Source organism: Musa acuminata, chromosome BXJ3-8, assembly GCF_036884655.1.
Source record: "Musa acuminata AAA Group cultivar baxijiao chromosome BXJ3-8, Cavendish_Baxijiao_AAA, whole genome shotgun sequence".
In the NCBI taxonomy this organism is placed as follows: domain Eukaryota; kingdom Viridiplantae; phylum Streptophyta; class Magnoliopsida; order Zingiberales; family Musaceae; genus Musa; species Musa acuminata.
In genome coordinates this window covers 8,934,688-8,957,340 of record NC_088356.1, presented here as the reverse complement: position 1 = coordinate 8,957,340, position 22,653 = coordinate 8,934,688, and the positions used below count along the sequence as shown (strand labels likewise).

Here is a 22,653-nt window from a genome sequence, read left to right as displayed (position 1 = left end):
ACCTCATAATCATATAATTGATACTTTGACCATCACATATATGATACGACTTCTTCCTCGAAGCATTACAATCATACTTACGATCATATCATATTTTTTGGATTATGTATAATATGATTACACAAACATTGGACGAGATATATAATTATTCTTAACATTAAATCATGATCTTAATAGTAACGATAAAAAAACCACATTAAAAAAAAAGCTCCTAGCATATGTTCGCTAGGAGGTTGATTCTTTAGTATATTTAACTTTTATAGACTCGACATTTAATTAAAACCATTAATTCAAGAGCTAACTTAAGCTTAAATGTCATCCAACACTGATATATGCACAATAATATCTCGATTAGCTTTATATATATATATACATATATATATATACATATATATGTATATATACATATATACATATATATGTATATATATATATATATGTATGTATATATATATATATACATATATATGTATATATATGTATGTATATATATATATATATATATATATGTATGTATATATACATACATATATATACATGTATATATATGTATGTATGTATATATATACATACATATATATATATATATACATACATATATATATATATACATACATATATATATATATATATATATATATGTATGTATATATATATATATGTATGTATATATATATATATATGTATGTATATATATACATACATACATATATATATATACATACATATATATATATATATATAATGGGAGATATCACGTCAAATTGCACATCGATGGTCCTTAGCAATCTATCATGAACGGTCGTTGCGCACCCACAACAACTCCGTTCAATGAACCGTTCGTTGCTTTTGTTTACATATACAGCTACTTTGCAGTATGTTTTGGCTTGGTTTTATGTCTTTTTGCTTGTAAAAATGTAAGTTCGAATAAGTTGTAGTGTTACAATGCGACCGCTCACCAAACCAAGCAAAACAGCTCTGTTTTTGTGTGTCACGAGTTGTTTTCTGTAGCCCGCTACTGCACGCGAAACGTCAGCCATCTCGGCACCCTGGGACCACCCAGGTGGCACCATGGGGGATGGGGATTTGATATAGTGTTAGGCGTTGAACAATCTTTTGCAAGTTCGCACATTACCTTGACGGGAACTTGTTGTCACGCCCGACACCCGGTGAGTAGCTGCTTGTGGACTTGCAGCTATTTGTTCAACCTTCTAAAGTCCTTGTTTTCCTTCTCTCCCTCTTTTCTCTTATGCACCCAAGGTGCTCGCTGATTTACTTGTAAAGCTTCCCCTTTTCGTGAGACATCGGGACTTGTCTGTTGCTCGTTCTTCGAACTAATCAATTTTCTCTTTTACAGGTCCTTTAGGACCTGTGAGAGATTGTAAGTGGGCTGATCTTTGCGGACGCATATCGCAAGAGCGGGGCGTAACTTAGGCAATGCAAGCTAAGTTCGTATATTTACCGCAAGGGTGCCTCACGACTTGGGCAATTCCAGCTAAGTTCGTGATATTATGGTATCAGAGCGGGCAAGCACTTCGAGCAAACAGCAAAGGAACTTCACAACTTCACAACTTCACCATAGCAAAGCATCGTAGCGAATCAAGCAAGACGGGCTAAGTCGAACCCTTGCCCCAAGCAATCGTAGGTGGGCTGCAAGTGCACACTCGCCCTCATATTGTTGGAACCGCTCAAGAGGAGCGCGACAGGGAACACGATGAGCGAGAAGTTGGCTACTCTCTACGAGTGGAGGAGGCACAATTTAGAGCGCCAACCCGGAAAAAGAGTCATAAGGAGAGACTCACAACGGTAGAAACCTGCTTGGATGTTCTTGAAGCGAGCTTGGAGGAACTCTACCATGGCCAATGAAGGCTTGTTGGGGTAGAGAGCTCGCAAGATGAAGCAGAGTCCAAGATCGACAAGATTGAGGTCCTAGTCGACCGATTGTCAGATGACACCAAAGACTCCGTGCAACACATGTAGGAAGTTGTGGTAGAATTCACTTCAAGGGTGACCATGCTCACAAGAGCACTAAATGTGGGAGGAAGCAACACCCGCGTTGCACCACTACAAAACTTGAGGGCACCCGAGCCTCATAGTTATGGAGGGGCCAGAGATGTCAAAGAGCTCGAGAATTTCTTATTCGACATGGAATAATACTTTCATGCTACGATGCTTGATTGTGAAGAAATTAAAGTATCTATAGCAACCATATATCTGAATAGAGATGCAAAACTTTGGTGGCGAACCTATTGAGTGGAGATCCAACAAAGTCGGTGTCGAGTTGACATATAGGAGGACTTGAAGCGGGAGTTGAGAACTTAGTTCCTACCGGAGAACACAGAGTTCGTCGTAAGAAGGAACTTAAGACAACTCCGTCAAAATACTTCTATTCGAGACTACGTGAAGCAATTTTCTGTACTAATGCTGGACATACATGACTTGTCCAAGAAGGATAAGCTATTCAGCTTTCTCGATGGTTTGAAGCCATAGGCTCAACAAGAACTACATCGAAGGAATTTTGCCGATGTGATTGGGGTAATTGCTACCGCAGAAAGGCTTACCGACTTTATTTCCTCTGAAGACCTGGAAAGAAGGAAATAATCGTCAGGCAATCACTCTCCAAAATATTCTTGAGGGAATGAGCTCGGGGGCGAACAAAGGAAGAAGAGTTCCCACAAAGGGCCAAGCCCGAAACATAAGGCCCCAAAACCTAGCAGATGCTTCTTGTGAGGAGGGCCGCACATGGTGAGGGAGTACCCACAAAAACAGGCATTCAATGCTTTAACAGCTTCCATCTATCCCCCCGGATCAGATAAGGGCAAGGCTATCACTATTAGTTCGAGTAGTTCTGAATCCAACAGCGACGGGAAGGAGTCGCAAGGACCTCATATAGGAGCAATGCATTTGTTAAACACCATACGAGGTCAAGTGAGGGAGAACACGAAGACAAGGCTACAAAAAGCAGGAAGTAGTGAGCTGATATACATAGACATTAAGCTCAATGGCCAAATGACTAATGCAATGGTGGACACAAGCGCTACCCACAACTTTATTGCCGATCGAGAAGCAAAGCGACTTAGGCTGATCTTAGAGAAGAGCCCAAGCCGAATGAAGGCAGTGAACTCGGAGGCCAAGCAAATCTCCAGGGTGGCAAAGGGAGTCCCCATCAAGATCAGAACATGGAGCGGGAGCACGAACATGATAGTGGTGCCATTGGACAACTTCCAAGTGATCCTTGGAATAGAGTTTATGCACGCAGTGAAGTTGGTGTTAATGTCATTCCTAAACTCCATATGCATGATGGGGGGTGATGACCCCTATGTAGTTCCTGTCTCTCAAAGAGGAACCAAGGACCCCTAATAGATATCGGTGTTACAACTGAAGAAGGGCGTGCGAAAAGGTGAATTAACATTCGTGGCTGCTATGAAGCTAGAGCCACTCGACAAGAAGGCCATTCATGAACCTGGTGCGGTGGTGAACGTCCTGAAAAAGTTCACTGACGTTATGCCACCCGAGTTGCCGAAAACTCTTATGCCACGTAGAGGCGTGGATCACAACATCGAGATGGAGCCAGAAGTGAAACCTCCAGCGAGACCACCCTACCGCATGCCCCCGCCAAAGTTGGTAGAACTCAAAAAGCAGTTAGGTGAACTACTAAGCGGTGGTCTCATTAGCAGTTCTAAAGCACCATTTGGAGCTCTAGTTCTCTTCTAGAAGAAATAAAATGGAAGCCTCTGTCTATGCATCGATTACCGAGCCCTCAACAAAGTGACGGTGAAGAACAAGTATCTTATCTCGCTCATCGCAGACTTATTCAACCAATTGGGCAAAGCCAAGTATTTCTCAAAACTCGACCTTCGGTCGGGGTATTAGCAGGTGCGCATTACTGAAGGCGACGAAGCGAAGACTACTTGTATGACCAGATATGGAGCAATTAAGTTCTTGGTGATACCTTTCGGCTTAACCAATGCTCCGGCCACATTCTGTACTCTCATGAACCAGCTATTTAAAGAGTATTTGGATAAGTTTGTGGTCATCTGCTTGGACGATATCGTCATCTATAGTCAAATGCTCGAGGAGTATGTCAAGCACCTTAGGACAATTTTCAAGGTTATCAGGGAGAATATTTTGTTCCTGAAAAGAGAGAAATGCTACTTTGCTTAAATGGAGATCTTATTCTTAGGGCATCGAATCGGTGATGGCTCCATTCGGATGGATAAATCGAAGGTGCAAGCAGTTGCGGAATGATGAATTCCAAAGAAGGTGCCAGAGTTGAGATCCTTGGTTTCGTCAACTACTATCGACGCTTCATAGCAGGGTATTTGAAGCGTGCAGCTCTACTGATGGAGTTGCTAAAGGAGCAGCCTTGGAGGTAGTCTGATAAATGTGAAATTGTATTCTAAGATCTGAAGGCTGCTATGTTGGAAGAACCAGTGCTTAAATTTTCGGACTATGGGGAGCTATTCGAAGTCCATACATATGCTTCAGACTTTGTTATTGGAGAAGTACTCATGTAGGAGGGTCATCTAGTGGCTTACGAGAGCCGAAAACTCAACAAGATCGAGCGACGGTATCCGGTGCACAAGAAGGAGATGACAACAATGATCCACTGTATACGAGTTTGGCAACACTACCTTCTTGGATCGCGATTTGTACTGAGGACAGACAACATCGCTTTGAGCTATTTCTAAACTCAAAAGAAACTCTCCCCAAAGCAAGCACGATGGCAGGACTTCCTTGCTAAATTTGATATGGCAATGGAGTACAAGCCCAGAAAGGCAAATGTTGTGGCTGATGCATTGAGTCGAAAAGTGGAGCATATGAATGCCATACAATTGGAGGGCAGAGGCCAAGCAAGTCAGTTGCACTCCAACTTCCTTTCCAGGATCAGGGATGGACTGTACAGTGATCCCCAGGCAGTAGCCCTGATGCGGCTCATTAAAGAAGGCAAGGCACGACAGTTTTGGGTCTAGGAGGGACTCATTTACATAAAAGGGAATAGGGTTTATATTCCTCGAGTGGACAATTTGTGGCATGAACTCTTAAGAGAGTGTCACGATTCCCTTTGGGCTGGACACCTAAGCATTCACTGAACTTTGGCTCTCGTGGAGAGGGCCTTCCATTGGCCGAAGATGGAGACTGATGTGGAGGAATATGTACGAATGTGCCTCACTTGCCAATAAGACAAGGTAGAGCAACGAAAGTCGGTGAGACTTTTAGAGTCGTTGCCCGTACTAGAAAGGTCATGGGAGAGCATTTCCTTGGACTTTATATCACGCTTGCTTGTAGTAGAGAGACTCGGATCGATACTCATAGTAGTCAATCGATTTTCAAAATATGCAACTTTCATTGCTGCTCCCCTACACTATTTAGCAGAGTAGGCCGCCAAGCTGATGATGAAGGATGTGGTGAAGTATTGGGGAGTCCCGCACAATATCATCAATGATCGAGACGCTCGGTTCCTGGGATGATTCTAGACTTAGCTATTCAAAATATTAGGGTTGAAATTATACCTTTCCACAAGCATCCATCCCCAGACGGATGGCCAAACCGAAAGGATAAACTCGCTCCTAGAGCAATATCTTCGGTACTACGTGAGTGCCAACCAACGAGATTAGGTGAAGCTATTGGACATTGCCCAATTCTCCTACAACTTACAGCGGAGCTCTACATCCAACAAGAGCCCCTTTGAGATCATTACAGGACAACAACCATCAACTCCTCACAACATGACAATTTGGTATACTGGGAATATTCCGTCAGCCTACCACTTCGCAAAGAAGTAGCACCAAAATGCAGATATTGCGTGAGCTTACTTGGAGAAGGAGGCCAAAATGATGAAGAAGTGGGCGGACTTGGGAAGGCGACCGCAAGAGTTCAAGGTCGACGATTTGGTTTTAGTAAAGTTCCAACCAACATCACTCCAATTCTTTAGGAACAAAGCATACAAAGGATTAGTGCACAAGTATGAAGGGCCCTTCCTAATTATCAGTAGGGTGGGCAATGTCTCCTACAAGTTACAACTACCGGCGTGGTTCAAAATTCATAATGTTTTTTCTGCCAACAACTTGAAAGCCTACCACTCGGATCCGCAAGATGCTTCCTGAAGTGTTCCAACTCGGCTACCCCCCACCAGAGTCTTATACGAGAAGCGAGTTGAAACCATTTTAGCGAATCGCAAGATAAAGCTACCCATTGGAGCTGAGCAGACCGAATACTTGGTGAAGTGGCGAAAACTTCCTTAAACTGAAGCCAGTTGAGAGCCCGAAGACACCCTACAACATGAAGAAGCAATCATCAACAACTACTAATAAGCGTCGACGAGGGTGTCAACAGTTTAAAAGGGGGAGAATGTCACGAGCGGTCGTCATGCACTCGCAACAACTCCGTTCAACGAATCGTTCGTCGCTTTTGTTTATATGTATAGCTATTTGGCAGCATGTTTTGGCTTAGTTTTATGTCCTTTTGCTTGTAAAAATATAAGTTCAAATAAGTTGCAGCACTACAGTGCGACCGCTCATCGAATCGAGCAAAACAATCCAAAACAGCTCCATTTTCGTATGCCATGGGTTGTTTTCTGTACCAGCGCTGCTGCACGCGAAACGTCAACTATCTCATCACCCTAGAACTATCCAGGTGGCACCATAGGGGATGGAGATTTGGTATAGTGTCGGGCATTGAATAATCTTTCGCAAGTTTGCACGTTACCTTGACAGGAACTTGTTATCGCGCCCGGCACTCGGTGAGCAACTGTTTGTGGACTTGCAGCTATTCGTTCAATCTTCTAAAGTCCTTGTTTTCTTTCTCTCCCTCTTTTCTCTTGTGCACGCAAGGTGCTCGCTAAATTACCTGTAAAGCTTCCCCTTTTTGCGAGATGTCGGGACTTGTCCGTCGCTCATTCTTCGAACTAATCAACATTCTCTTTTACAGGTCCTTCGGGACCTGCAAGAGGTTGCAAGTGGGCTGATCTTTGCGGACGCATAACGTAAAGGCGAGACGCGACTTAGGCAATGCAAGCTAAGTTCAAATCTTTACCGCAAGGGTACCTCACGACTTAGGCAATTCCAGCAAAGTCCGTGACAAATCATTGGTAGGAGCAATCACGGTAATGAGTTGTGAGGAGGCAAAGCGATTGCGACATCATCGTTTGCACTAGAAAGAAGGTTGTTAAAATACCCTGCATTTGATGGTTGGGGTTGCTCGTGCACATTGTCGTGTCCCATCGACCCTAGTAAATGCCACTCGACGGAAGCACTCATCATGAACAATAATTGACCATTAAACTTGTTAAGAAAAAATATTATTGACACCCAGGTCAGCTTGATGTTGTTCAAACTCTTTTGAGAGTGGGGTTTTGTAATATGATAAAAAATATGATATATTAGAATATTTGTTATATTATATTTTATGATATATAATGACATATTAGCAAGGAAGGTTACGAAATACCTAATTAAAAGGAAGAAGACAACTCATAATCATTTATATTGAACTGCCCAATTAAAAGGGAGGAGACAACTCGTAATCATTTGTATTGAACTTATATCCACGCGAGCAAACCAAGAAGAAGGCAAGACTTATCTCTCCTGTCTACTTGATTATCACATGCATGCCACATGTTTGATTATCAAAAACTCTTAATCATTTAGATCGGAGGTAGCAGTCTCATGTCGTTAGTTATTCATATTTAACCGGCACCATCTTTGGTGACCTAATAAACAAGACGCCATGTCAACCAACACATGAATGGTCTGACAGTATCACAGATACGGTTTTGGATCATATCTAGAGTAGTTAACTTCACATGGATGCGCGGATTTTTCGTGGACGACCGGATTCTCCTCGTTCTCATAAGCTTAATCTTATTTCTGTTATGCCTCACAAGCTGCACATGTGATGCTAAACGAAGTACCGAAATCCCTTCAATCTAATCTTACAGCGGAATAAATAAATAAAACTCGATCGTCTGATTTCACAGTAAAAGAATCTCCTCTTCTCCGCTATGAACATTTTCTCACATACATTCTTCACCACCCCATTCAACTGTTCCTCGGAAGTGACGACTAAAGCTATACTATAAAGTGCACGAAGTGAATCCATGTTGGAGAAGGCGAAAGCTTCAGCTGCTGTCGGACCTGTTGTAGAGCTTAATCCTCCGGCTGATCTCCTTCTCCAACTCCTCCGTGCCTCCGACCTCCTCCAACTCCTGCAATCACCAAAAAGAAATGGGGTTACGTCTCTGGAATCGGCAGCGCGGTCCCAACTCAGTATTTGTCGGCATCACCTTGGGTCCCAGGAACAGCCCATACGGCACCCCCTCGAATTTGTCCATGTGGTGGATCTGTACGAAGTAACCACACACACACATACAAGATGTGATATATACGACATTGGTCCACATGGTTGCTATTAATATAAGAGGCTCAGCCGTCTTGGGGCCAGGCTCTCGACGGCGCCGGCGGTCGGTGGTACCTGATGGGCGGCGGCTACCCGGCGGAAGTAGGGGACGTTGGCGATGGGTCCCACGGGGAACCTTCGATGGACCAGCCCGTCGTGGACGAACATGTAGGCCATGCCGAAGAGCGTAATCCCCAAGCCCTGTAGGATTCCGCCACGTGGAGTTCGTATCAACCGAGGATAAACGTGACAGAGAGAGGGAGGAGGGGGGGGGGGGGTGGAGGTTACGGCGCCGAAACAGAGGCCGGGGAGGAGGCCGCGGTTGAAGAAGCCGTAGGCCATGAGGGAGATGGCGGGGACGGCGTTGATGATGGCGAAGACGTCGTTGAGCTCGAAGGGGCCGTCGCGCGGACGGTGGTGTGACTCGTGCATGTGCCAGAGCGAAGCGTGCCACAGCGCCCGGTGCGCCCACCGCGCCCAGAACTCCATCCCCACCTGCAACCCACGCAACGAAATCAAATCTCGTTGCTCGATGAATATAGTGTTCAACAATCCAGTGTAGACGACTCTGTTGTTTATATGATTCATCCGCATTACTCCGACCAAGAATAGGAGAAGAAGAACAGAGAGGATAAGACGTACCGCCGCGCCCACAGAGAGAGCGAACGTCCCGAACATCTCCGTCAGCGGAATCTCTCCTCCCTGCGGCGCAGATTGATATGGCTATCATTGATTTAAGTAAATAAGACGGACCATTTTGCCGGATTAAATAACAGAGATATGGGCCGGCCACCGACCTCCATTTGCCACGAGAAACGGTAATAGACGGCGGCGACGGTCATAAATGTGATGCCGAGGCTGGACATCACCGCCGCTATCAGGTACGTCCGTCTCTCCTCCTGCTTCCTTGCCGCCTTCTCCTCCGTGCGACGATTCCACGAGATCCGGATCTCCTCCGTTCCCTCCATCTCCCCCTCCTCCTCGCCCTCGCTGGCATCTTCCATCCAAGTATACCCCGCGTTCTTCTTCTGCTCCTTACTTACCTCCTTCAGCACGAAGCAGACAGCAGTCGGTCGCCGCAGCCACGGCTGCAGCGCTGAAGCCCTACCGAACGGGGGGCGAACAGGGAGCGGGCGGAAGTGGAGAGAGCAGTCGCCCGCGGCTCTTGGAGGCAGGGACAGGTCCCGGGCGAAACGGCACGATGTTAGCGTCGTCGCGGCTGCCGCCATGGGCTCCTAACTCCAGCGAATGGAGGATGCCCTCCTCTTCTGTTAATTCCTGCTGATGATTAAAAGGCCCCTCGACGGAAAGAAGCAGAGGGAGGCAGGTCGTGCGGTCTCTCTCCAACGAGTTGTCACGGCGACGCGTGAGAGGGGGTCAACGAACGCGTGTGTGCAGTTTCCGGTGGAGCGGACGGAGACGCACCTCTGCGCTCTCCAGCGTTTAAATTGAACCTCCTCACCAAAATGCCACAGCGCCTGTTCCCTATTTGCGGGAATGCCACCGTTGCCGTCGTTTTCCAGTGTTGATGGTGATGATGATAAAACGTGGAGCTACTGCCCACTGCAAGCAATGAATGCCTAACACGTATCCCTTTCTTATCATCTCGTCATTCTTGCAAAGAGTAGTCTGCGGGAGATCGTTTACGTGATCCACAGTCATGCTCACTGGCGTGCGGTGGGATGGACGGAGACGCACCTCTGCAAGTCGGGTCTCGTCACCTTATGGCGCCTGTTTTCTGTTTGCGGGAATGCGACCGTGACTCGCTCCTAACTGATGACCATGATGATGATTAGGCGTCCATAAATAAATGTGGTGCCATTCCAAGCAATGAGTGCCTAACACGTATCTTTAGTGCCAACGAGACTAACTGTAGTTAGTGGCTGGTCAGTGATCGGTGAGCCTAACCCAAAGGCTACAGCCACTAACTACAGTTAGTCTAATCAAAAAGTCCGGTCGTATTATATTGGTATAAGGTTGGGTTAGGCTCACCGATCACCGACCAGCCAATAGTAGGATCGTATGCCAGCGTCCTTTCCACGTAACCTATGAATTGACCTCAGAAATAGACAGGGAAGGGGTGAGTGGTAAGAGTCTAGTGAGCCACAGGCAGTTGATGTGGATCCAACGAGGACGAGGAAGAGGCCGAGGACGACCGAGGAGAATGCAGCAGAGAGGTGTTCGTGACAGCAGGAGAAACGGACTTCCGCCTTCGTGCTTTGAATCCCGTTCTCATGCTTCGGTCAATTGTGGGCTTTACTTGGTGAGGGAACGCCACACGTTAACGCCTCCCCTCCTCTTCTCCTGCACCCCTCCACTCGATCCCCTCAGCTCGAAGTCTTCTCTCGTCGTCGCAGGAACGGTCGGGTTCAAATTGACAGCGCCACAGTTGCTCGATCGATTCGCTATTGCCTTCAAACGGGTCGTGTTGGCACGTAGCCAATGAGGTCGCGAGTATTGTGTTGCTCGTAGAAGGCCCTATTGGATGGCTCTTGTTGCGGTGTGCAACTGTTTAAGCCGTGGCCTTGGGGCCGACGCGGCTCGGTTCGGGGGTCCGAATGTGGGGGATCTCGGGCGGCGTCCCTTGGGGTCTCCCGACGGCCGAGCACGGTGGTTCGGGTCGGGAGGTCGGGTCGAGAGGAAGCTTCGTCGCAGCGTTGGGAAGGGGTGATCCCATCCTTCGCACCTGCACACAGGTCAGGCCGGGAGCTCGGCCCGACCCCTCCGACGATCAAGTCAGCGATGTGGAGGGGATTGTGGATGAGGCAGAAGAAGAGCCTCTGAGTGTTTTGTGTATGAGTGAGTTCATCTCCCCTCCCCCTTGTTCGTTTAGAACTCTGGGGTATTTATAGATGAGTTTGATGTTACCTGATGTGGCTGCTTGCAGGGGCAGGACAGTATCTCTCGTGGCGTCTGACATTGCCACTGGGATTGCGTGGAGAACCGAGCTATCGTAGGGTATGGGCACGCCTCGGTCGACGTGCTCCTTTGCCTCGGTCGAGCGCACGGAGTCAAATGAGGTTGTTGGCTGAGAGCTGGTGACGTTGGCGCACATCAAGTTGGCATTAATGCTTGCTTCCTCGGGCAGCACATCCACCTGGCGTGGCTGACGTCATGGTGTGTCACGTCATCATTTTTACCCTTATGCTCTGATTCTATTCAGGAGAAACTTTTTGTTGTCTTGGCCGGAGCGATAAGAAGTGATAGTGGAAGCCATTTGCACCACAAGGTGGACGGAACTGTACCACGTCGATCTCTGGGTGAAGACGGATGAGTCTGGATCGTTAGGTTAGGGGCAGCTCAACGTGTGAGGCTGTACCACAGTTTCCCCACACACGAAAGCTATGAGGAGTGGCATCTCTGTAGCCATGGTACATGCATGGACCATGGACCAAATAGTTATTAACTTGTATCATTGTATAAGCTTATATATATATATATATATATATATATATATATATATATATATATATATATATAGTTTTGTATGGTGCCACTAAATTAAATTAGCACTACAACTTAGGTGAGTTGAGTTAAGCTTTTAACCCAAACCCAACTTCGAGTTGGGTTTTGCCCAACTCAAATCAAGGTTGGACTAATGGTTGATTGAGATAAGTTCCGAGGTTGTATATTTGTATGTATTTTATCTGGTAACATTCACATCGTAAAGTAGTTTTTTATGATTAATTAGCCTAATGTTTTTTTTATACTGTTTATTTTATAATGATTAAAAAAACTATAATATAATTTGGGCAGATTTTTGAAAAAAGCTTTTAGTTTTCAAAAAATCCAACTCTATCATTCTTTCATAATAGATGATTTTACCCCTACCTATGCCCTATCGATCATCGCCTCTACCTTCATCTTTGGTTGCTTCTGTATGTAGGTCCGTAGTTGCCTCCACCTCACTATTCCCACACCCACCACTTGTCATCCTAACCTCACCCTCCGCTCGTCACCTCCATCATCCCCATTGTTAATTTGGCAAAGGGGATCGTTAGCGAGGATAATGGTGCAGCAGGAGTAGAGGCAATAAGAGGCGGATGAGAGTGACGGATGAGGGGGTCATGCATGGAGACAATCAAGGACCCCACACGAAGTCAACTGGGGTCAATGGTGATAATCGATGAGGCGGAGGCAATGGATAAAATCATCTTTTAGGAAATAATGAATATAATTTCTCAAAACTAAGAGCTTTTATAAACTTTAATCTTAAAATGCTCTCAAAATCATAGATTAAAATGGGTTTGATTTATGACTTGGAGATTCTTTATTGTATTTATCGCATAATTATTAACATCGACCATCTTGTTTAGTTTGAATACTCGAGCGTCAATAAGCACATAATAGTGATTTCACTCGTCTATGTTTCAAAAAGCTTTGACGGACAAACAAAATTTGAAACGACAGATCAAACACTGGAGATTACGCAGATTCACATTCACAAAACTCCCAAATGCCCAGAAAGTGTAATGACTAATGAGAAAGATTCTCACGGTAATCAGCTGCATAGATAGAACATTATACTGTGGTCACAGAATGGAAGCATAAAAGAAGAAATATTTATATAGGTGCATAGATTAAAACTCTCTGTTTCCAGATTGAAGGACAGCATTGAGACACTGAGAAACCCGGTGGAAGTCTAGGCAGGTCAATTTACCAATCACAGTTGCTAATGAACAATATGATCTCGACAATGAATTAAGATTGTCGGAACCAACTATCTTAAAAGGGGAACGATAAATAGTGGACCGGGACAGCTCAATCTCATGTGAGCATACATGTACACATTTATGCATCAAGGTGTACTAAAACATGAATGAGTCAGATATATAGGTCAGAAACAGCGGAAACCAATGGTGAAGAGACCACCTGAAGAAAACATCGATCTTGGAATTCGACTGATGTGCACCACCAACTAGTAGCAGTTAGCAGGGATGGTGAATGCTGATGCTCCCTTTTGAAACTCTGCATGTAAATTTATAGATAGTCATCATGGTACGGTTCGTTAAAAGATCGACTGCTCTCCCATGTTGCTCTTCCGAAGATGAGAGACGCGATAGTGAAAGTGTTGGATTTGGGAATAGCACAGACCTTCTTGTACAAGTCAATACCACCTGGTCCTGTGGTCACGCCTGCTCAAGCTTCCTTCTTCCATTGGGTTGTATCTGCCTGATGACTGACTGGCAGATGAATCCCGGTCTAGTTTGCATTCCTGAGCAAGTGATGAGAAAGGGTCAGCTGGTGCAACAAGTATACACATAATGACCGTATGCATTAGCCTTTGAGTATGGATAAGATTGACGTACTTCACGGACTAGCAAGTCATCCATTTCGAGCATATGGATCACATGCCCCATTTTAGGCCGTTTATGCGCGTCAGGGTCGACACATCGGATGGCCACCAGAAGAGCCCTTTTGAATGCTTTTGGAGATGGCTTCTTGGGCATCCTAGGATCCACCACTTCCTCGGACTTTCTATCCCCAATCATGGTCTTTAACCAGTCAACCAAATTCACCTGAAAAAGATGACATTATTCATTATATATAGCATAGTTATTTCAAAGATGTTGAACTTCTTTTTCTATCAACATAAGAAAATTTCATTGAGAAATCATGTTCTGTGGGAGAAAGGCAACCTCTCCAGGACGTCTTGTGTAATCGACGGGTGCCCTTCCTGATATAATTTCCATGATAAGGACCCCAAAGCTATAGATATCACTCCTCTCATTCAGCATGCCAGTGCTAGCATATTCTGGTGCCACATATCTGCAATTAACAACTAACTTAAGAGTCACAATGATCTTCTATGCAAGACAACAGGCTTCAGTATAGAAAAATGCTCAAACTCACCCAAAAGTCCCCATAACACGGGTCGTCACATAACTCCTTTCAGAGCATAGGAGTTTCGCAAGCCCAAAATCTGAGACTTTAGGATTCCAGTGTTGATCAAGTAGAATGTTACTAGCTTTGACATCACGGTGAACAACCTTTGGTTCAAGCCCCTCATGAAGATAGGCCAAGCTGTGACAATCATTACCAAATTTAGATCTTTAGTTGTACCATCTCATCGATAAAAGTAGATATGTTATGTTCCTAATAGCATCGAAGAAAATTAGCATTTGTAAGAAATCAGTGCATTTTATAATGCGAAAAAAAAAACTGCAGCCATTTTTTCTACCGAACTTGTTTATGGCCATCAATAATTTTTGTTAGGGTAGGGGTTATGCTTGGTATCGACTGGTTCCTTCTATCTTTGTTTTGCTGGAAATAGGACCCAGAAAAGGGCAGGACACCTGAATAAATGGATTATAACAACATAATCCTAATAGATTTGGACTAAGAATAAGAAATCAGATAAAATAGCTTGCAAGAACTTGAACATGTTCAACAAGTCAGATGTCTAAAAATCAAGGATCTTCACCACTAATTGAATAGGCCTAGATGGTTGCCATGTTACTCTATAAATGTTTTAAGTGCAGTTAAACTAAAATTGAATTATCAGATCTGAATTCCGGAAATGCCTTCAGTCAGAAAATTACAAAAGCTATTTCCAGAGCTGAATTCCATAAATGCCTTCAGATCTGACAATGTCATGATCAGATTGCCAGTTTGATGCTCATTTGAGTGGTAAGCTACAAACAGGAGTGTAAATAGAATATTCCAAAAACTATTTCTAGGGCTGAATTCCATAAATGCCTTCAGATCTGACAATGTCATGATCAGATTGTGAGATTGATTCTTCACTTGGGTGATTCTTATGCTTACATCAACAAGATATTATTTCTTAAACACTTCAATAAAAGCTCCTTTCACAGAGTAGCAAGATCAATACATTTTCCATGATACAAATTGTATACTTCCTGTAAAGAATCCAATGAAACAAGACAAGAAGTTGCTAACCACCTACTCCATATATGAGAGAGAGAGAGAGAGAGAGAGTGGATGGGAAAACATACCCTTTTGCAGTTCCAAGAATTATTTTCATCCTGATATCCCAAGTCAGAGGACTGACTTCTCCAACATCTCCATGAAGCCACTGTTCCAGATTACCATTGTCTACATACTCATAAACAAGCATCCTAGCCAAAACAAAAGTATGTAGATTAGCATATCATTCCTTACGCATCCTACCCTATGCATTTAGCTGAATCGCAGCAAGAAACTTCACAGTCAATCAACACACTGACTGGAGTACCTATATGCCCCCTCAGCGCAGTAACCAAGCAATCTAACTAGATTCTTGTGCCGGGCACGCCCAATTGCCTCAACTTCGACTTTAAATTCCCTCTCTGCTTGGCCCCTGATTAAAAAAGATTAAAGGAGAAAAAATGAATAGAGTTTTCTTGTAATTATTGTAATATACTTACAATACAGATCATGATCAAATGCTCTCGGCTCACAGGTGAAGCTACAGTCTGAGCAACATTTTTTCAAGAAGAATCAAATCCGCAAGTGAATTGGAAGCACACTCCGATCTTCTACTGAGTGCCGACCAAGAAAGTAGATTAAGCATATAAAACACAAACAATTTTAGGATGGAATCGAAACAACATTACAACATGAAAGTAAAAGAAGTGCAAATTTCATCATGATGCAATCAATGACTCGAGCAATTGACCGATCTATCATTTGGGAATCGAGCACGCACCTATTGTTGAGCAAGTTCTTCACGGCGACCGTGGTGTTGTCCGCCAAAACTCCGCGGTACACGATACCGTACCCACCCTCCCCGATCACGTTCTCCTCGGCCAGCCCACCCGTGGCCTCCTCCAGCTCCCGCAGCGTGTACCAATGCCCCCACCCCAGATGCGACACCTCTGGCGGGCCACCGCCGCCCACATTGGACGAGGGCGTGCCACTGGTCTCCCCGCTGGCGGTCCCCGTCGTGGACGAGGACGGCGGTGCCAACGGGTAACGCGGGTGGCTGTTGTGCTTGTGGTGGTCGGCACTGCCGATGTGGATCCGCACATCATCGGCGGCGGCGGTGTCAGCGGTGGCCGATTGGTGATGGCGGATCTCGGGGATGTCCTTGGAAACCGGTGGGGAGGGGTCCTGGAGGTGGATCTTGAGGGACTTCTGCGGCTTCTTGCTCAGGGAGGAGGAAAGGGTGCGGCGGCGGCGGCAGGCGAGGCAGAGGGATAGGAGGAATAGGACGAGGACGAAAGCGGCGCCGACGCAGATTCCAATCACCACCCACAACCTGAGTCCGAAGATGGACGTCTTCTTCGACAACTCGCTGTTGAAGAATCCCCCACGCCAAAACGACATCTCTCTCTCTCTCTCTCTCTCTTCCTCGAACAACTCGCTACAATCTAATATATATATGTATAGAATGTCCGTCTCTCGGTAAAAGAATCAGAACGAATTGAGGAAGAGAAGCGGACGAGCAGGAAATGAGTGCGAATAGAGAGAGAGAGAGAGGGGGAGAGAGGTGATTGATGTTATTACAGTACAGAAGACTATTAATTAGTGGGTTGATGAAGGGGGTAATCGAGTCTTGTGAGAGCGGAGAGATAGAGAAGCAGCGCGGCCGGCCATTGCCACCGAGAAGAGGATGTGGCACACGTGACGGCGGAAGCGCAGTAAGAGAGCGAATGACGTGTGTCAAAAAAGGTTTACGACTATATCGGTGTTTTATGTAACGGCTACCAGAAAACGTTTTTGGAATCGATGTGTTTCTAACGAGAGATACTGTTTTCAAGTATAACATACGATATTAAACGAATTGCCCTAAAACTTAGATTATGTAACGCTTTCGATTGCATATTGAGTGTGATCAACAACAGTAGATGTACAAAATTCTGGTGCTGACATTAATGCTTCCAAATATAAACAATTAGAAAAATGTGTATGTACGAGTGTATTCATGTTATAAACTATACTCAGGCATCTGCTCATCGAAGGGGAAAATTGCTGCAGATCTGCGAAATCTGGAATGAGAGGATGGATCGAGGATTCTCCTTTCTTACGAGATTACCAGTGCTCTTGCTGTTCTTGACTGATTACCAGAATAAAGTGCTCTCCCACCAGTTGGTTTGATGCTGCAGGAGGAAGGGAAGTATCAAAGAAAAGATACTCCTGTCCATCTTTGTAGTTAAAGAGTATTGAGAAGGAAGAATCTGGTCAAGCTAACTGGATACTGTCGCTGCCTCTCCTGCTGCTGACTTCTCTGTTACTTTGTCGTGGAAGTTCTCTCTTTTTAGATTGCTTATTTTGTGACTTTGGGATTTGTATGTTATAATATCATATAATATATATATATATATATATATATATTAGATATAAAATATAAATATGAAATTATAGTTATAAAGTATAATTTCATATTTATATTTTGAGAGTTTGGGATTTGGATCTAATAAGTATTTTAGATATATAAAATAGTCATTGGAAATTCCACACCATAGATGCATGGACTCGGTCAGTCCTGCAAACAGTTGTCACGCGTGTTTCGGGTCACTGCACCATTTGAAATCCTTGGCGTTCTGCGTCCCGTTTCAAAGACGTCTTCCGCAAGACCACCATGTGACTTCAAAAGTAGGTTCGTCACCGATGGAATTCACGGAGCTGCCAAGAGTGCGATGCACGCCATAGCAACGATCTGGAAGGCAGCACTGCACACTCTAACCTCCCCTGTTTCTCCACATTCAAAGAAGAGAAAGCTGAAGACATGAATGATTCGTCTCTTTATTTCTCCTTCAATCAACTCGATGGTTGTGAAGATTATGCTTTGGCTTGGAATTGGAACCACCGGTGCCATTCTTTTATTCGTCACTAATGGGAAGCAACAGAGTCTGGGTCATCAAAACACGTCAAGGACGACGACGACGACCGATCAAAGGCTTCTCGAATCACGCTCCATTAACCAGTAGGCAAATGTTCTAGTATCCATTTGCGTCAGCCACCAATTGGACTCCACCTGGAGGACCATGTAACCTATTCAACCTCTGCTTCATGAATAAAAGGGCAGGCACCATAGACGCACCTCAAGGAAAGAAAGAGCAGTTGAACGCAGATCTTCTCCTCGCTTTGTTCTGCCAACTCTCCTGTAAGCCATGTTAAAGGTCAGTTCAGTGGCTGCACCCCCAGCCTCCAATCCCCTCTGGTTTCCAGGCACCAGAATGGAAGGCTTTGCAGTGGTTCCTCCATCTAAGAGAACGGCAGAGATAGCCAAGAGCCGGGAAGAGCTCCTCCGGCTCTTGCATGATCTCCCGGAGTGCGAGTACGAGCTCTCCCTCACCGATCTCATCGATAAAGGACCGGTCGCTGCTGATTCAACCACTACAGAGAGTAGCCCGTCCTTGGAGGAAGGCAAATCGGATCAGGCATCATTGGCGAAGAAGAGGAAGCAGGACATGAACAGGAGCAACAAGCGTAGTTTTCGCAGCCATAGCGATGGTGTGCTTTTGAGGTTTTACGTGCCGGCTTCCTTGACGCGAAGCCTTACCACGCCACGGACGAGCCGCGGACGTCGGTGCAAATCCACAAAGGAAAGCAACGAGAGGTAATCTAATCATAATGAAATCTAGTAATTTTGGATCCTTAAACGAAGTTAATAGGAAGTGAAAGATATCAATCTTTTGAGTAACTCAATGAAGTGTTTGTTCTGATTGTTGCAGAGATGGAGAAGTAATCCCATTCGGATGTTGGTCGGCTTTATGGAATAGGAGGGGGAAGTCGAGCAGGAAGGCGCTGGAAAGAATGAACTGAACACGAGTCGGTGCTGATGGAATAATGTCAATGCTTCGCCTTATAAATTTATGGATTAGATATTAAGACGCTATACTCGATTAACGTGTAATAACGAATGTACATAAATAGTTCCACAGCCCAACCTGCCTCTTAGTTGGGCCATCAACTCATCCCTCTGCTGCTCATTCATTTATTTAATTATCAATTTTGTTTTCTCATCTTGTGGGTAATTTCGTATGTTTCAATGTATTAATGATGGAAGAAGCAATAAGCATCTGTTGTCTTGTCGTGTGTCATGTGGACTACAGTAATTTTCCAGGGAAGGGTAGATGATTATCCATACAATCGGCTGCAAAAGCTGAAAATAACATTCTACTGACCAGATTTATGATCGTATTTGATTCCGCCGTTGATGCAAGAAAGGTAGTCGATGCATCGACGGAGGAAGAGTTGTCAGCACCGAGTTCAGACCCATCACGTTCATGAGACGTACGTCGCAGGAAAGACCCATTGGCCCATTAATGAAGGAACCTTTCGATGCTTCCACTGGAAACCGGTTGCATTGATGTGTGCTAGGTGAACTGATCGCGAGAGCTCACTTACATTTGGCCGAGGGAGCAAACCTTAGCGAAGCTTAGCATCCCTTCCACAGCTCCATGCTTCCAGCTCGCATTTGCACTCTAAAAGTCCATCGGGAAGCGTGAAATCACAAGACAGCACCTAAAAGTCAATTAAACCTACGTCGTGCAGATAAGCGTCGCCACCAGAGCATTGGCGTGTTGAAGGGTCGATTGAAACTAGTGTCGTTCTATGGAGACCAAGATGTTGAATTCGTTTGTCCTGTCTGCTAAGGAGTTGTGTCTTCTATTTTATGTAAACTAATCTCTGAATTTTATGAGCAAAACCAAAGATCGAATGAGATTTTAGGTAACTCGAGAGGTAATGGGGACTGGAAATCGAGTTTAAAGACGTCATATAACGCATAAAGATAAGGGAAGAGGAGTTGTACAGATGGATGGATGTAGCTTTTGGTTGTGGCTCTGCTTCTGCATCTCAGAAATGCCGGCGAGGTGGAAGCCCGGAGTAGCCATGGCGGAGAAGATCGGGGGTCTGCTCGTACCCGGAGAACACGTCGTCCCATATCTCGGCGAACGCACGGAGGATGGTGCGATGGTGCCGCTGGGAATTGAGCGCAAGAAAACGGCGGAGCAGCTCCCTCAACTCCGCACCATCCACGATTTCCTTCTCGACGATCATATGCAGCATCGACCGCCGAAACTCCCCGAGCGGGTCCTCCGTCTCCTTCACCACCACGATGCTGTCCTCCAGTCCTTGCCTTCCTTGGCCGCTGCTCCACCGATTCCCCTTCTTCTCATCTCTTTTGCCATCGATGGACAGGGGAGCGTGGCTCCCGCAAGCGATCACGCTCTGCTCCAATTCGTTGAGTTGGCGTAGAAGCTCCGAAAAGCTCGGCGTGCTCGTGGATCTCTCCATCTTCACCTCCACATCCTCCTCCTCGTAGAAAGAGGAGGATCCGGAGGTGAGGGTGATGGTATCCGCAGAAGAGAATTCCGCGACCCTGCGCGCCGGTGGCAGAGTCGACGTAGACTTGCTGCCGAAGCTGCCTGACACCGAGACCGATTTGGAGTCGGTACAGCCACAGCCAAGGGACAAAAATGAGCTGCTTCTCCTCTTCCGCGCACCGGTGCTCATCCTGCCCCTCTTCCTCTTCAAGCCCTCTATCAAAGCTGGTATCTGCCCAGCTGCCTTGTGGACTAAATTATCTCGCATCGCATCCACCTCTTATGGTCCCTCGCCCGACATGGACTGGCAATCGAGGGGTTAGATTTGGCTTACGCAGCACATGTACATGCTGGAATTAGGTCAAGTTGGTGGGAGACGATGGTTACCTGCAGCTATATATAATTCTTCTGCCTCGGAGATCGATTCAGCCACCATTTCAGGCTCGAGAATTTAGTACACTTGCATGCTGAGAGACTACTGTGGAAGGGATCAAAGTCAGCATTGAGTGCAGACAAAAGAACGACCGTAGAGGAATATTTTAGCCTCTGACAGCTAGGGCATGATCAAGGTGATGGGCATGTAGCAACGCCCGAAGATGAAGAAGATGCCTGCTTCGGGGATTAGAAGAACGAAGAACCAGAAGGTCTTCCCTATTTTAAGTTTTGCTTGCAGTGATGAGATCCGACGCCAATGGTGGAAGTATTGACTCAGGTGGCTTGTCATTAATGAGCCCACGGAAAGAGTCATAGACAAGGATGTCTATATAGTCGAGTATGCTGTGTCCATCCGCAAGCAACATTAGTAGCCTCACTTGCTCTCTCTCTCTCTCTCTCTCTCTCTTACGTAACTGTTAGAAATGAAGACTTCTCACATAATGCTAATATATATTTTTAAATAATATATTAGGATCGATAAGTATTTATGATTCCTAAAGTTAATGTTTTATGAGGATAAAAAGTCTTGATATAGGAAAGAGTCTCGTGGAGAAAAAAATTCAGACAATTAGAGTTTCTCCATATGATGTGTATAAAGAATATTTTTAGGAATAATAAAATATAGATAATTTTTATGATTTATTTGAAAGAATATATAAAAAAATTTATGTCGAAGTGAAGATAATCTAAAAATTTTATAATTAATCTCGTATGATGAAAATATTATTTCATCTCACTCAAATAATCGAATCACATCTATTTTTTTATATGTTACTAATTAATGATCTCTATGATTTATTTTTAAAGTTATGAAAATCTACTCTTCCTCCCAACAATATAAAGCCTTTGATCCCTACTTTCCCTTATAAGAACTCGAAAAGTTGGAGACAACTCGTCCCGATCTAACTCGAACCGAAGCGCGTAAGGCGAGTTAACCTCGAGCCCTTAGTTATGGGCCATCATTAAATGAAGTATCTTCCTTAGTGTTTTGTAAGAACCGTGTAAATAAATAACAGCACCCTAAACTCTAGCATGACTAATGCCATCATAGCAACTCTCTTCCAGAGATACAATTATTGCATGGCCTCCTCTGGTCATAAGAATCTACGTTATATATCATTTCATTCAAAGATAGCACCTACTCGTTGAAAAGCCATCCCCTTTTGATTGTTGTGGCACAAACAAACACAGATCGAGTATTTGGTGATCCAAAAGCTTAACTTCTTATCGATGTTGCTCTTGCATTCATTCCCTCCTGTCTTCTCAGTCCTCTCGCAAACAACAAGCGCAGTGAGATCCCTCCCATCTAACACTGTTTTCACGCACGTTTTACATCTGTTTTTCCTGAAGCTTAAATGTGATGATAATAATAAGATTGAAATATAATGGGGTAAACAAAAATGTTGTGGGTTTGGTTCTCAGGACGGGGGCCCACCACGATTCAAAACCATGTGCGGGTCTTAATACATACCGCAGCGGTCGGGCCCGCAGCGGGCACGCGAGGGGCAAAAGGGTAGTCGCGACCTTCGTGGGCGAAGGCCTCCCTCTTGTTTCGAGTTTCCAAGCTAAATTAATAGGAACAGACGAGACTAGAGTTAGACAT

The 22,653-nt window shown here is 44.9% G+C and overlaps 4 protein-coding genes across 5 annotated transcripts; 1 reads left to right on the top strand and 3 right to left on the bottom strand.

The window, feature by feature from the left end:
• Positions 1 to 7,900: 7,900 nt before the first annotated feature.
• LOC103993184 (beta-carotene 3-hydroxylase 2, chloroplastic) lies at positions 7,901 to 9,811 on the bottom strand. Of its 2 annotated transcripts, none has more exons than XM_009413153.3 (6): positions 9,195 to 9,811; positions 9,040 to 9,099; positions 8,686 to 8,892; positions 8,473 to 8,598; positions 8,285 to 8,341; positions 7,901 to 8,206 (listed from the first exon to the last, which is right to left on the bottom strand). In XM_009413153.3, exons 1-6 carry the CDS (start codon positions 9,624 to 9,626, stop codon positions 8,120 to 8,122), a joined length of 969 nt encoding a protein of 322 aa, XP_009411428.2. In that variant the 5' UTR covers positions 9,627 to 9,811; the 3' UTR covers positions 7,901 to 8,119. The 2 variants fall into 2 exon arrangements, with proteins under 2 accessions (XP_009411428.2, XP_018685365.2); XM_018829820.2 differs by having other exon boundaries at positions 9,040 to 9,120; positions 9,195 to 9,778.
• A 3,126-nt stretch (positions 9,812 to 12,937) lies between these two features.
• On the bottom strand, positions 12,938 to 16,925 carry LOC135645201 (probable serine/threonine-protein kinase At1g01540). Its single transcript, XM_065163360.1, has 7 exons — positions 16,049 to 16,925; positions 15,596 to 15,700; positions 15,357 to 15,479; positions 14,251 to 14,421; positions 14,037 to 14,166; positions 13,707 to 13,916; positions 12,938 to 13,612 (listed from the first exon to the last, which is right to left on the bottom strand). The coding sequence occupies exons 1-7, from the start codon at positions 16,666 to 16,668 to the stop codon at positions 13,505 to 13,507; spliced, it is 1,467 nt and encodes a 488-aa protein (XP_065019432.1). The 5' UTR covers positions 16,669 to 16,925; the 3' UTR covers positions 12,938 to 13,504.
• A 983-nt stretch (positions 16,926 to 17,908) lies between these two features.
• LOC135645100 (uncharacterized) lies at positions 17,909 to 19,385 on the top strand. Its single transcript, XM_065163176.1, has 2 exons — positions 17,909 to 18,904; positions 19,020 to 19,385. Exons 1-2 carry the CDS (start codon positions 18,456 to 18,458, stop codon positions 19,108 to 19,110), a joined length of 540 nt encoding a protein of 179 aa, XP_065019248.1. The 5' UTR covers positions 17,909 to 18,455; the 3' UTR covers positions 19,111 to 19,385.
• Positions 19,386 to 20,048: 663 nt separating this feature from the next.
• On the bottom strand, positions 20,049 to 21,357 carry LOC135645099 (transcription repressor OFP7-like). Its single transcript, XM_065163175.1, has 2 exons — positions 21,003 to 21,357; positions 20,049 to 20,919 (listed from the first exon to the last, which is right to left on the bottom strand). The coding sequence occupies exon 2, from the start codon at positions 20,881 to 20,883 to the stop codon at positions 20,146 to 20,148; it is 738 nt and encodes a 245-aa protein (XP_065019247.1). The 5' UTR covers positions 20,884 to 20,919; positions 21,003 to 21,357; the 3' UTR covers positions 20,049 to 20,145.
• Between the last annotated feature and the right edge of the window lie 1,296 nt (positions 21,358 to 22,653).

Bases quoted from the DNA above. Each gene is read 5' to 3' on its own strand.
- LOC103993184 (XM_018829820.2), bottom strand. From the start codon at position 9,626: ATGGCGGCAGCCGCGACGACGCTAACATCGTGCCGTTTCGCCCGGGAC. The intron at 9,121-9,194 runs GTCGGTGGCCGG...AATCAATGATAG, and splicing joins GTTTCTCGTGGCAAATGGAG to CCATATCAATCTGCGCCGCA. The intron at 8,207-8,284 runs GTGATGCCGACA...TGGTGATTGCAG, and splicing joins GGCTGTTCCTGGGACCCAAG to GAGTTGGAGGAGGTCGGAGG.
- LOC135645201 (XM_065163360.1), bottom strand. From the start codon at position 16,668: ATGTCGTTTTGGCGTGGGGGATTCTTCAACAGCGAGTTGTCGAAGAAG. The intron at 15,701-16,048 runs GTGCGTGCTCGA...TTTTTTAATCAG, and splicing joins AAGAACTTGCTCAACAATAG to GGGCCAAGCAGAGAGGGAAT. The intron at 13,917-14,036 runs GTTGCCTTTCTC...CATCTTTTTCAG, and splicing joins ACACAAGACGTCCTGGAGAG to GTGAATTTGGTTGACTGGTT.
- LOC135645100 (XM_065163176.1), top strand. From the start codon at position 18,456: ATGTTAAAGGTCAGTTCAGTGGCTGCACCCCCAGCCTCCAATCCCCTC. The intron at 18,905-19,019 runs GTAATCTAATCA...TGATTGTTGCAG, and splicing joins ACAAAGGAAAGCAACGAGAG to AGATGGAGAAGTAATCCCAT.
- LOC135645099 (XM_065163175.1), bottom strand. From the start codon at position 20,883: ATGCGAGATAATTTAGTCCACAAGGCAGCTGGGCAGATACCAGCTTTG.